The 14,570-nt window shown below is 42.8% G+C and overlaps 1 protein-coding gene across 5 annotated transcripts in view; it reads left to right on the top strand.

The window, feature by feature from the left end:
- Window positions 1–14,570, top strand: part of mipol1 (mirror-image polydactyly 1) — a 58,535-nt gene that overhangs the window by 12,004 nt on the left and 31,961 nt on the right. For all 5 annotated transcript variants that reach the window (XM_042071230.1, XM_042071233.1, XM_042071231.1 and 2 more), the window contains 6 exons: window positions 4,079–4,163; window positions 5,404–5,477; window positions 8,182–8,416; window positions 9,504–9,642; window positions 11,544–11,649; window positions 13,809–13,938. In XM_042071230.1, coding sequence (XP_041927164.1) covers window positions 4,079–4,163; window positions 5,404–5,477; window positions 8,182–8,416; window positions 9,504–9,642; window positions 11,544–11,649; window positions 13,809–13,938 — 769 coding nt within the window. The remainder of the gene's footprint in view (window positions 1–4,078; window positions 4,164–5,403; window positions 5,478–8,181; window positions 8,417–9,503; window positions 9,643–11,543; window positions 11,650–13,808; window positions 13,939–14,570) is intronic.

Raw genomic sequence — 14,570 nt, 5'->3', positions numbered from 1 at the left:
CTATAGAGTTAGAATGAGGGGTTGGTCTGGTCTTGGGATATTGTGAAGGATCCTAGGTCACAAAACAAATCACCAAATATGCACTCAGGAATCATTTTCCTCTATTGAGAAAGTATTTGAGAAGACCTTATGCTCTTATGTCCCAACTAGCACGTATTTCATCAATACAAAGCATATGAAGTTGTTGAGCATAGATGAGGATCTGTTATCATAACGCTTCTCATAGGAGTGTGATGATCAGAGGTGTCTTGAGTATTCTCCAAAAACAGCGATCACCTCATGCACCACTGAAAGGAAAATAATGTTTGATTTGGTAAGGCCATTGATCTGTTTCTTGAGAAATACAACAGTATCCACTAGTGGTTTCATGGAAAGGGAGGAACACGGCCACAAAATCTTTTGATCCCTTCAAAGTCAAGTCCGTTCGGTGTTGTACAAAAGCCCTTGACAATCAAAATTTAACAGCATGCACAAACCCCTCCCCCTCCCTCATCTCCCAGGTGCAACAGTGTTCCATCCCATGTAAGTCATCTGTTTACCCACATGAGATAAATTCATGTCGGCATTTTCACGGGGAAAAACCGCAAGCATGCTGCACAATTAAACCTGCTTTAAGTTTCTCTCAAGATTAATGTCCGTATCAAAATTCATAAAGAATCGGGAAGATGTGAAGGCAGAGCTGGCGGATTCATGGGGATTTCGCATGAAGCCCATTTAATCAGGCTAACACTGCCATTAATATTCATAAAGTCAGCTGGAATACAAATGACAGCCTGTGAAATCTGGAAACTTTTTTGCTACGGAAAAAAAATTATTAAACGCAGCTTAAAAAATTAATGGAATTGAGTTTATATTGGGGGCGAATGCAAAACCCGTATTGGTTCGAGGGAAATTGGGCTTAGATATTTCTTTTTGAAGAATTCCATCTTTGATGGACATCAAAGGCGGTCTCAATGAATGCAATGCATGAATGGTCATTTAAAAGGATTTAAAGACATTACGCTGCAATAATTGTACATGAATAATAAGTAGCCCACTGAGGCAATTAGCTCAAAGTCTACAAGGCAAGAAAATGAAGATCACAGGGAAGGCAATGAAGGACAAAGAAAAGTGAGAAAAGTTTGAAACGAGGGATAAAGTGGCTTTAGGAATCACAGGCTGATATTATTTTATTTCTCTTTCTCTCTCTCATTTCTCTTACATCGTTTTGATGTTTCTTTTTAGTCTCAAGATGCTTTGCCAGCACGTTGGTATTTATCCTTCTCAAGTTATTTCTAATGAGATATGAAATTATGTGTATCTTTTTTTTCTTTCTTCATAGTTTGTAGGCATGTTTTTTTGTGCTTTTGTCCTCTCACTGACAAGTGTAGTTATGTTTTTTTACGGGGGACAGGGGACATTATTTGTAATTTGTCACAAACAGGCTCTTTTGCTGTTGGTAGTTAAATAATAATTCTCTTGAAAATGTGATTTCAGTCACAGTCATTCAAAGGTGTGTGTTTTTATTGGTCATAACAGTGGTCAAGCAGATGTCAATAAACTTAATACACTGGCTGACTTTATACACTTCCAAGCACTACGCCTTTTTCATGGGCTCCTTATCCAGAAACCATAAGATTCCAAGAGACGTTGTGCTTTTAATAATTTTTCCACGATTCCAGGACTGATCTATCTTGCCGAACGAATTCAAACTCTTATTAAAACGAAGGCTATGCATTTCTGCTTTGTAATATGGGATTATTGGAAAATACTAATTTCCGCGGGTCTTTTTCTGGAGATTCTCAGGCAGAAACCGTGTCAGTCAGCAAATCAATCACATCTTATTTGGCAAAGCGCCCTTTTCATTGCACCTCACTGCGTGTGCCTGGCAGAAAATTATGAGAATATCAAAAGGTCAGGTTTGTATGCTCTATGTTTTTCTATTCTCCCCCTGCAAAGCTACTTTTCTCCTGTTCGAGTTAAAGGATTACCAGTCTCCCGAGCCATACCTACTAACTCAAACGGCTTCTCCACCTCCCCTCCAACAGAAAGTGGATAAAAAAAGGCCAGCCCCGGGCTTGGAGTCTATAACTAGGATTAATGGTACCCCGCGGTTTCTCCCACAAAAAGCCAGTTGTCGGTTCGCGGCTTGCTGTGTGGTGGCTGAATGGCGTGCGAGCGATGTGTGTGTGTGTGCGATGTGTGCTGGCGTACAACGCAGGGATAACGCTCCGCTGGCGTCTGCCCCAGGGGTCAGCCACCCGCCTCGCGCCCTAACCTCCCAAGAGGTCTCCCTCTCTCTTTCTCTGGCTCTCTCATTCTCTCTCGCTTTCTCTCTCTCTCTCTCTCTCTCTTTTACTCTCCCTCTTTGCTTGCTTCTCTCTTTCTTTTAGATTCTGTCCATCTCCTTCAAAATTGTTCCATCCCCCTCTCTCTCACTCTTTCTTTTTCTCTCTCTCCGTTTCCCTTTCATTCCTCCATCAATTATCTCTCTTCTCTATTGTTTCCATTTTGCTTTCTAATATCCTTCTTTCTCCCATCTCTCACCGTTTCTCCCTTTCTGACCTCTCTCTTTTCTCTTTGCTTTCTTTGCCTTCTCTCTCTCTCTCTCTCTCTCTCCCACTCACTTACTCACACTCTTCTCATTTATCACACTCTCTGGCTCGCTGTCCATCTCTGTCACGGACACTCTTCTCTCTGTCTCTCTTTTCTTTCTCTTTTTTCTGTCTTTCTTTCTTGGACTTTTTCAGTGTCATACTGACACATAATTATTGTGTATCTTTTTGTCTTTATTACTAACACTGGTATTCACATGTGCAGAGATACATACAGGTCTGTGAAGAAATTGGAATTTTTGTTGGGTACACTTCTTCTCAGTGTTTGAAAACAGTGCATTTTTTTTCTAAATGTGATTCATTACAATACATGCACTGAGGTGTGCGAAGTATGACATTCTTAGGATTTAGTGTGTGTGCGCAGTTTTATAGGTGAAGATGTGTTTCTTCCATAAGGATGAGTACACTCAAATTTAGGAAGAGATTTTTTTTTAGTTCATAAACACGTGAATGATAACTTGAGATTGAGAATTAAGACCTTCTTTTTCGTCAGCGTCACATTTTGCTTAATAACATGATGCAAGTAGATGACTGAATGCACAGTTTCCATAGCAAAGACTCAAAAATATCCCGAGCCGATCTTCCCCGGGTAATCCAGCCTCTGCATCACAGATGGCTCCCTGATCGTGTGTGTGTGTGTGTGCGTGTGCGTGTGTGTGTGTGTGTGTGGGGGGGGGGGGGGGGGGGGGGAAGAAAAAGAGCAGAGGAGAAAAGAGTGCTCTCTCTCCTCTCCCTTCTCTGTCTGGACCTCTTCTCTGTCTGAACAGCTTTACCACCAGGGGGCAGCCATTCACTGCACGTGCCTTCCACACACAAACCCTGAGCAACAGGCTTCTCCCCGACCCTTCATCCCTTGAATGTCAGTGTTTTCCTCCTAATTGCCAGCCATCTATTTGTTGCTTGCTTATGAATTAACTTGCATTTATGGACCTGCGTTGTCCTCCCCCCTCCCCTGCTCGTCATCATTAAATTATACCTGAGGAGCTAAACTTTAATTGGCTGTTCCAGCAGCGGGATCTGATACAGGGCTTGTGCTGCATTAAACGGCTGTTTACTTTCCTGATAGCTAAAAGCATTAGAATGATGGCGCGGCGGGATTATAGTTTGTTAATTGCTGTCGTTCATTAGTCCTCCCCTCATAAACTGCAGCTTGGTGCGTCCATTGAATGCCGCACTAAGGGAAAGGGGGGGTAAGATGATGACTTAAAGCACAATTTTCAACCTACAAATTATAACTGCCCAGATTTTTTTTCCTCTTGCTCTCTCTCACTCTCTCTCTCTCTCTCTCCCACTCTAGAGGTTATTAAAGATCATTCATCTAGCCAACTAACCCCAAGATCATATTGACAGGCTATAATTAATAATAACCTTTCTCAGTCTGAGTAGAAAGTGACTGCCAGTGATGAAAAGCATTTTTTTTCCCCACTATGAAATTATTCATACATACCCCCCCATCTCACCCCCCACCCCCCATTTATTTTCAGCTAATCCTAAAGTCAATGAGGAGCTGAAACAAAGGCTACCCTCCCCAATAAGGACCCTCTGTGTGGAGACCACATCACAACTTGGGTAAAGATGCTTCTGCTCCACTATTTTTTTTTCTTTATCTCTGTTTCTCTCTCTCTCTCTCTCTGCACTGTTTGTGGAGGGCTTATACCAACATGTAACAATTAAGAATGATTTTCCTTTAGTTTAATATGTGAGGGTGTTTGTTAGTGCGATGTCATGGGGCTGGTGATTGCACAGAGGTAATGATCTCTTTGTTGGGATCGTTTGTCTGAATGTGAAAGCGTTGTAACAATGTTTAAAAACCAGCTGGTGATTCAATTTGTTCATCTTGAGTGGAATGCAGGTCTAAATTGCATACAAGTTCACGTTATGCCTTGTACGTTGTGAACATTGCACAGTCGAAACCCCACAGTCTAACCCTTTACTCGTAGTACCCAACATGATTTGACAACAGTTATGAAATTCCATTCATATACTATGGACCCACTCATAATTTTGCCAATAATTCTTTTGAGGTAGAGCACACAAAACACTTCCTCACAGGTAGGCACTCTGGGATTGTTTTCAAAAACACGTTCTTAAAGTACCAGTTTGTTTCTTTTTGGGTGCTGGTCACTTGTGGTCAGATTCATACGTCCATGTGAGGAGGCTGTTTATGATCGCGATAGTGAGCAGCAGACAGCTCCCTGTGGCCACAGGATTTTCTCTTGTGCCTGTGATGCCTGCCTCCAGGAAACCGCTCACTGTCAGATAAAGGTCATTTAAGAGGCAGGCCAAACACAGGTCTACTACATCTGTCCCTCTGATCTTAGCTTCGACCGTATCCTTTCCTGTTTGGGTCCTTTAAACCCTGTGGAATATAGACACTGCTCTTATCATTGAACCACTTCCAAGAGTTGTGAATGCACCATTGCTCTTGCTATTTATTAACTGTACCGGCATCATTTACTGCAATACATTTGATTAGATATGTAATACATTTAACTAGATATGTATTTAATGTAGTGTGTAATTTAAATCTTGTTATGTGATGAATACATTAAGAGCATATACCAATGCCACTCTGCCATACTAGCTCTGCTGAGCCCTCTTAAGTATCATTAAAGCTATATTATATAGGTTATACAGGACAAGTTAAGGTATTCGGAGCATGAGTGCATGAATTTATGACAGAAAATGGTTCAGATCATAGCTTTAACTATATAGTCAGTAAACATCCGGTTTAATGTCAGAACATCAACAGGAGTTATCTGTGTAATACTTCTCCTCTAACTTTGCACCATGTGTTGCCTGGTTTCAGCCTCCCTAAGTCCCTCTCCATATCAGAACCATCTCAGAGTGCATCAGAGGTGTTCGATAAGGATCTACCACGGGGTAAGACGCTTCCAAGTTGTGTCTTTTTCTCAAACTTTGCAAGAATTGGAGCAACTTAGAGCAATCTTTTTGTCAGCTGGTTGGCAATTCCATCTCATATTTGCTAGCAGACATTAATAATTCAAAATTATTATTGTGTGGCACAATTAAGATGCACACAGTTTTCTTTTTATATGAATCCGTGATAATTTGGCTTCAAGTGGTCGTATTGTTAGCACCTTGTATTCTGATCATCACAGCTTATTTGTTTTCAGCCCTCTTCTATTGTCTCTCGTTGAAACCATCCATCCATCTAATTTGTGTATGTGTGTGTGTGTGTGTGTGTGTGTGTGTGTGTGTGTGTGTGTGTGTGTGTGTGTGTGTGTGTGTGTGTGTGTGTGTGTGTGTGTGTGTGTGTGTGTGTGCGCACTGTGCACATGTCTGTATGTTTTCCCGCCTCCTCCATCATGTAAGCTTTTTGGCATTCTGTCTAAAAAGATTTTAGTAAAAGTGGCTGCCTGTTTACCCTGTGCTATGCCGTCTAAACTATGCTGCACCAGTACGATACATAAACATTTATTTACACATGTAAACCAGTTGCGGCCTCTGGCATTCCTCGCGCCTAATAACCTTACCTTGGGCCTGACGCCTGTGCCTCCCCTGCCACTGTTTAGATAAACTGGTTGGAAAAACAATGAGAGATAAACACAGTATTTACCCAGCCTTCACCAAACGCTCCTGATATGTAAATACATCCATCTCTTCCGTTCAAATATACATTTGGAGGGAGCATCGCTCCAGACGCACTCCAAGCTGCTGCTAGCCAAACAGGTTTTTAATGACGCCAATAATGTGGTCATTAATGGGTTGTTTTTTGCGGAGTTTTTTTTTTTTTCTTTCGTTGCCACGTTTGGAGAGTCTGTTTGGTTGCCGACGCGGCAATCAGAAGGCTGAGTTATGAAGTTGAGGGAGGTTTAAAAACTGAATAGAAGAGATGATTTGATGTTTTCTTGACTTTGTGCTCAGTTTTTAACAAATCAAATACCTTCCTGTTCTCTGTGAGTTTTTTTTTGTTTCCTGCCAAAGACCTCGACTATAGATTGTCCTCTTCTTCTGCTTTTTTTTCCCAGCCCAAAGTTTAAATGCTGGCTCATTGCATTTGTGTGGAAAGCACCAGTTTAAACACACACTCGTATGTCAGAGGAGGAGGAGGTGGAGGAGGAGAGGAGGGATGGAGGAGAGGGGGTCGCTAGTTACCTTTGTGAGAGCGGAGCTCAAGGAAAAAATGAAAGCAGGCAACCCAGGTTAAAGGGGGACAATGTATCCGAAAAGTCGCATATTTGCAGTGCGACAAAGGAGGATGGCAGGGATGGTGGAGTGGGATAGGGGGGTTATATAAGCGCGTTTCGCGTTATTATTCATGGTTTGAATTTGGTGTTTGCACTGGTGGCTCTTCCGGGGGAATACTAATAACTGTCTCTGCCCACAATCCTGAGAGCAAGGCCTTAGCAACAAAGCTAGCAGGCAGACCTCCCCGATCTCGACTTCAAACCCTGACCTTTCAGCAGCGTTATTGTCACCGCTAAGCCTCTGCTTTTGGACATTGAGGTGGCCATGCTGTTGTGGCCCCAGTGCCACATTGCACTTATTAATGCAAATGTCTCCCTTCTTTTTTCATCTCCCTTTTTTCTTTTTTCTTTTTCCTCCTGTCATATTTTTTTTTTTATTCAAGGGTTTGCTTTTGAAGCAGCAGTACTTTATTCAGAACAGTTCCATGTTTGAATTTGAACTCAATTTGAATTGCATTGATGTCAGAGTGATTAATCTAGCTCTTGTTCACACTTTCTTTTTGCTTTGTTTTTAGATTGCCTGTCTGTCTGTCTGTTTGTTTTGTTTTACTTTTTCCTCCTTAATACATTTTTTATTCTCTGAGGGAGAGACGGGATTGTTTCTATTTTGAGCGGTGCTCGATTCTGGCCGTCCTGTCCTGTCGCAGTGGGCTCCTTACACCCTCTCCGAGGCCGAACCTCACCACCACCCCCTTCCAACCCCTTTGGAAAATTTCAAAAGCACGGCTGACAGAGTTCAAGGGGAATGTGCACACCAGTCACCAGCTATCCCAAAAATTTCCCCCGCCACGTGTGGCTCACACACATTTCTTTCTATTCTTTTTTTCTCCTCCTCTGTGATCCACGTAGCGATTTTGTTTCAGGGGTCTTTCTTGGCGTCGTACTGGAAATTTATCGGCGTTGTAGGGGATCGACATTTAAGGGTATATTGGTAAAATCATTGGGTGACTTGGTGCCAAAACAGGCTGGCAGGGAAAACAGATTTATGTTTGGATTGTTTGTTCCACACATGGCCTTTCATGGAGAGCAGTGTGTGTGTGTGTGTGTGTGTGTGTGTGTGTGTGTGTGTGTGTGTAGTATTGACAAAAGTTTTTTGTTCCCTGCCCTTTCAAATATTTCTGAACAAGTTGCATCATGCACTGTTGAATTGACGTGGTATAGTAATGTTAACCATTAGGTAATGTGTCATGGGTCGGAGATTACTGTGTTGTGTTAGTGTCATACAAGACAGTATGACAGACAAATAATAAAATTGTGAAAATATATATTCATATATTTGACAGGTGTGTTTTTAAAATGTTTTTTTCTCATCAATTCAAGAATTCTTTCCCACTGTGTTTTAATGTACTATCGTATCCATTGTGTCCGCTCTGCAGTACCTCCTCCACCACCCAAACCTCCAAAGACCTCAGGCAGAGGATCCTCTCCCCTCCCCAGGGACAGGTCCCCAGACGCGGGCAGACCTATGGACCAGGACAGGCCCAGTATCCCCAGGATTCGGACTCCAGAGGTCCAGGGTAGTACACCTGGCACAGAGGGCCACAGTGAGAGCCCTCTCCACAGACACCCTCTCTGTGTGCCTGAGGTGCCCAGTGCACCACCTCCCCGCAGGTTAGCTCAGGCACAGATCACTCTTGAACTCTCTGTCCCAAGGTTTACACTGTCATGTTAGTGTCATCACTGTATGAACCTCAGGAGTAGTCATAGACATACAACAGCTCATTTTAAATCCTATTCAAATCATCTTGACCGTAATTTCAATTCCATTTCAGTTATTTTTGTACTCTTGGGAGTGTGTTTATTTTCAGTTTGAGGAGTCTGTTACATTCCATGTGCAATGGACACTTATATGAACACTCTTGCAAGCTACATTTCACAATGCATTTTATTATTCGGTCACCAGTACATCTATCAGTACTACTGTACAGTAGTTGCGGTGCATTCCAAATGGAGTTATTACCCATATATAACAGATTTTTAAGTTAAATAAAATCATTAATATCATTACAAAAATCATTAATAATCATTATCATCAATAATCATTAATAGGATTGATAATATAATTGACTGAGCCCCATGTTTATTATGATCGAATACAAATGACTCAGTATTGCTCTGTGTTCTTCCAAGTAAATAATGTGGTTCAAGCTTTGTCTGTCATCTTGCGGAGGCTGGAAATTATGTAATATGTTACATTGAGGACTATTATTACATAGAAAGGATTAAACAGTGTAATCTACTACAGCTTGGCCCCTTGCAGCCCTGCAGGGAAACAAATGTCACATGTCTATTTTAACACCGCTAGAACCTGCCGTTGCTCCCAGTCCATTGTGAATGAGTTGAAATAAGGTAACCCTGCAAAGCCCTCAACAGTCCTCTGATAAATATATGAGCCTTTGCATTCTCTACATATCTTTTAATAAGAAATGAATCAAATTCCTGGCTACAAGAGGGAAGTAATTTACCCAGAAATACACTTTGGTAATACCTCAATATTACCTTAAAGGTCAACTGTATGATTTGCCTAATATTACAAAGTAAATAAGGCACTGTAATATGCAGGGAAAGAGTGAAATTGCATCCCATGTGTATTAGATAAATGCATGCCAAGGCGTGAGCACGGTTCATTTGTATCGCCCCGCTCTGAGCTTTAATATGGCAGCCGCTGTAATGAAGTTTTTGTCTTTTTTAACTCCAGGTGCTCCCCGGAGGTCCTGGAGAGCGTGAAGGTTGTCAGCTCCGGTGACTCTGCGCGGCTCGTCCCAGCCCTGGACAAAGAGAAGAACATTGCCTTCCTGCTCAAAGAGCTGGATTCTCTGCGAGACCTCAATAAAAAGGTAAATACAGTATGAGACAGTGGAGTGTCCCTGTGCAGGCGGATCACTGATTTAATCCCAAAACGTATGTGCCTTCTGCAGCTTTAACCAAATATATAAGTGTGTGTGTGCGTGTGTGTGTATGTGTGTTTTCACTGTTTGGAGGAGAATGTCAGGATAGCTATACTTTTACTTCCAGATTACTGGATTTGAGAAGTCTTTTTTTATTTAATGGTTCAAAGGCGTTAACACTGGAATTGTGATTTCAACAGTGTACACATACCCTCTCAAAGAAAAAGTCTACTCCAAACACAACTGATATTCCTCTCTGTCATATCAGCCCTCACTAAGCAGACATTTAGAGCTTTGGGCCTGTATTCTTCTGGCCTTTTTTTAAATCTAATATTTGTATGTGGTTGTCTCTGGAGTTATGCGCTTACTTGAAGTCTCAATAACGTCCAAGACCCATAGTTGTCATGTCGATGACTAACTTGTCACTGGGTTGTGTTATCAAACTGCTGTGAAGGAAATCTGCTTTAGGAAAAAGCCTTGTATGGTCGGCATAGTTGCTTTTCTGCTTTGCTTTTTTGCTTTTTCTCCAAAGACCTCTGGAAGGATTGAACATGTTCTGTCATAAAGTCTGGTCTCAGGTCAGAGTGTGTTTAATTTGCTATGGGGTTCATCTGGTAACCAGTGGGGAAAGCTGGTATGAGGACAGCAATAGAAGAGGGTAGCCATGGTAACAATGTCAACAGGAAGTCCCTGTTTCAATGATACATTTTCCTCATTGTGGTCTTCAGATGTTTTTTTGTCTCTCTCTCTTTGTAAAAGATGATTTCATAACCCATGATTCACTCACAGAATGCTGTTCAACCTGACACTTAAAAAAAAGACCTTTTAGTCTTCAGTGGGTGAAAAATTTCCTCATTTTCAAACACGCTCCATTTACTCAACCCTAAACATCTTCGCCTCTTTCCTCTCCTCCTAAATACTACCCACAAGCCATCAAAAGAGACCTCCAGGCACGCGCCCCGAAAAACATTTACCCTGAACACTGTATGTTTGAAAAGAAAATGGTCGCCTGGACGAATAATATGGATGTTCCGCTGTTTGGTCTGGACATCTCTCGGTTGCAGTGCTGCTGCCCGCGAGACGTCCCTGGCTTGCCCGCCCGGAGTCGGCAGGGGCCGCGCTCTGAAAACCAGAGTAATTGATGCCCCGGGCTTCGCAAGTGGCTGTGACTCCTGACAGAAAGGCAGGAACACGTCCCAAGAGCTTGTTTGTCCTGGCAGAGCCTTGAGAGGACTCACACTGGAGCATGTTTTCAAAGTGTTAAGGGGGGGGGAGAAAAAGACACAAGCGCCGGGCAAAATAATCGAGACAGGAGGTTAAATCTATCATTAACGCTAGTAAAATATCACTCGGGCCTAGATTTATAGTGGACCCCATGGACATCTTTTTCATTGGATATTTTTTGTATTATTGTTAAAAAAAATCTTTCGTATCGGTAATCTTGAAAATAGCACAATGGATAGGACTAGTGAGTGTCTGTGATTCAGTTGAATAATTCTTAGCACTGACAGAAAATGCCAAGCCTGGCATGACCACTCCATGCACTCAGCTGGCTGATGCTCTTGTTTTTGTTCTTGTTCTCATTTATTTATTTATTCATATGTTAATTTAGCACTCACTGGATGATTTAAGTAGTGGAGATTTTGCTGCAAGCTTAGCACTCTCCTCTGCAACTTTCTCTCTCTCTCCCTGTCATGTGTTTTCACTCTTTCTTTCTGTGTCTCACAATCATACTCACTCTCTCTCTCACTCTCTCTCTCTCTCTCTCTCTCTCTCTCTCTCTCCTCTCTCTCTCTCTCTCTCTCTCTCTCTCCTCTCTCTCTCTCTCTCTCTGTTCTTGGGATCCACAGCTTCAGGACAAACTAGCGCTGCGGGAGAAGGAGCTTGAGACCAAGCTGCTGGACACTCAACTGCAGGAGAGCCAGATGGAGGCACTGGCCTGCGATCGAGCTGGAGGTACAAGCAGAGGAGGGCCAGAGGGAAGTGCTTTGACCCAGTCATTCACACCAATGGCCCAGCATATCAGGATGTGCTGCCATGTGTGAGCCCTGAAGCTCATAGGAACATTCAAAAGACAGTATGACAGACAAAGTTGCAGAGCTAAGAAGTTAGGATCCCAAAGTCCGTGTCCACAAACCAATATGCCTTTTTGAGAGAGAGAGAGGAGAGAGAGAGAGAGAATGGTCTCACATTTTTTAAATAATTGCTCCTTTTGCACTCAGTGTATTACTACAGTTGACTGTATCCAAACGGATTCTTTAAATAAATATTAAAGTGTCTGGGCAATATTGTAAACAATTAGCAATTTATCTTGCCTACAACTTTAGGGTCAAAATGAACTTGCTTACACAGTAGTTAATAATATTTGTGAATATAATTTAACAGCACCCAGCTTGCACCGTACAAATATTTAAATATTGTACAGGGGATCTTTTTGGTAATTGCTTCTCTTTTTATACCATCCTCATTTTTTTTAGCTTCTGACTCGGTAATTAAAAAGAAAACCACAAGACATATATGAGGCACAATTAGTCCGCCAATTGTTCGTTAAACAATAAAAAAAAGAGGATACATGTATTTGGTTAGCCATTCTCATTTTAATATGATTAGCAATGAGGCATGAAGAGAGGAGAGGAGAAGGGGAGGCGTTTCATGAGCAAATTCCAGCTAAAATGCAATATTGATTTTCTTAGTGAACTTTGTCGTGGCTTAGCTCTGCGTTCCCCTGTTTATCATTCCTCCACCCCTCCGCCAGCAGAGGAGGGGGAATTAGGCGCTGATGGATCCGCGTGTCCCCCGTTCGGCAAGATTAGCGGCGGAGCCACAGACAGTTTAGTAATCTCCGAAATCTTGTGGGTTTTAGCCAGCCGTCGCTCCGCTCCACGCCGCGGCCCCCAGGTTCGGGCTAGTGGGTCAGGTGGCCAGCGACGAATGCAGAATGCAAATCATACTAATAATGGAGGAGGATGGCAGCGTGGACCTCCTCAGACAACAGCTCTCAGTCTGCCATTAGGGCCGATGAGATTCTTTTTTGTATGGGCTGCATTCCCCTGTAGAAGGAGTTTGTTAGTTGACACAACCATCTGTACAAACTCCTTCCGTATTTCACCTCACATGTGAACTGTGTGAGCCATTGTAGTATTGAAAACCTAAAGATGCCATCTGAAAAAAAATCTGTTTCACTATTCACTACCATGTGAAGTCCAGTAGAATAAGTTCAGTACTCAGTCTCTCTCTTTCTCTTTCTCTTTCTCTCTCTCTCTTTCTCTCTCTCGATAGATGTAGTAGATGTTGGTAGAACTTTCATAACCCCAATCCTGTGCAATTTCATGTCCTCCTTTTTTTTTTTTCTTTTTTTCCATTTCTTCCTTCTTCATTTTTTGGACCTTCACGTGTAATATTCCCATTCCTTGGCCCACTGGAGGGACACTGAGGTGCTCCTGTGTTGGAGTCGCACCCGTACTTTATTGCTCTGGGCACGTCACGTCCACTCCTCAGAGGGGACCAGCACCTCAAAATGAGTCCATTGCGCTCTGCCACCTCTCCCTCCCTCTCTCTGTCTCTCCCTCTCCTCTGTTCCTCTCTGCCTTTCCATCTCTCTGTTTCATTCTTTATTTCTCTATCTCTCTTCTCTCTCTCTCTGTGTCCCTCTTTCTCCTCAATGGTTAATACCTATGCCACTGTGTTTCTGCAGCAATAACCTTCCACTGGAGAAGCTTAGCCCCGTTATTGTGTTGCTGAGTCGCCATTGCCACCTCACTTTGAGAGTAATAACCATTTTTCCACGGTCTCTCTTATCCCTCTTTCCCTCTCTTGCTCCCTTGCTCCTCTCTTTCTGTGTGTCAATCTCTCTTTTCTGACACATACCTTCATCCTCTCTTTTGGTTTTCCACATTTCCTCATTCCATGATTCTTGGTCTTTATTACTTTTCCATTGTTTTTTTCTTTCCTCCACCTTGACTTTCTTTCCCTCTTGACTTTGGTCACCCTCTCCTCATCTCATCCAATCTCTCTCCTTCCCCCTCTTTCTTCTCTCTCTCTCTCTCTCTCTCTCTCTCTCTCTCTCTCTCTCTCTCTCTCTCTCTCTCTCTCTCTCTCTCTGTCTGTCCTTGCAGCTCTGGTGGAGGAGATCTATAAGGCCCAGAGGGAGCGTGACCAGGCTGTGATGGCCCGTCTCCGACTGGCCAACGAGGAGCGCGACGAGGCTCTTCTCCGCGCCAAGAAGCTCCAGCAGGCCGCCATCGAGTGAGTGACCGAGCATGGCCATGCTCAATTTACCCCCACTCAGATTACCCAAGCACTCCCCAGGACTCATGCGTACTCCACAGGCATTCTCCATGGGTACTCCAGTAAAATGTCACAGTTATTATGGGCTATTCGTCGACTGATATTAGCAAATTACCCTGTGAAATTTCAGCATGACAATTTGATTCTGCAAGCACACTTCTCTCAAGATAAATGTTTAAGCCTAGATAGCCCCATTCATGTTTAATTACATATAACCAATGTTCACTCCCCCAGTATAGGCACAAAATGACACCACCTGCCACCTGTTATATTATGGGAATGGTTGGGAGAAGTCTGTCAGGGGTGAAATGGATAAAGTAGTAAAAATACTTTATAAAGATAAAATAGTAAAGTGTGGTGTGCCCCATCAACCTCTTCTCACATTGCACATGAACCTCACATTATTCATGAAATCTCTGTAGGCCACTTGCCTCATCAGCTTTTAAGACATGCTAATCTTGCATTCTAGTTTCAGCTCGTCCCCCTTCATGACGGTGAGCTTTTGCTGACCGCAGTTTTATCTCTGCAGCCGGTGCCTATCTTTCTACCTGTCTCTCTTTCTCTCTCTCTCCCTCTCTCCCTCTCTCTCT

Source organism: Alosa sapidissima, chromosome 19 (assembly GCF_018492685.1).
Source record: "Alosa sapidissima isolate fAloSap1 chromosome 19, fAloSap1.pri, whole genome shotgun sequence".
NCBI classification, from domain to species: Eukaryota; Metazoa; Chordata; class Actinopteri; order Clupeiformes; family Clupeidae; genus Alosa; species Alosa sapidissima.
This window is presented reverse-complemented; position numbering and strand designations above follow the sequence as displayed.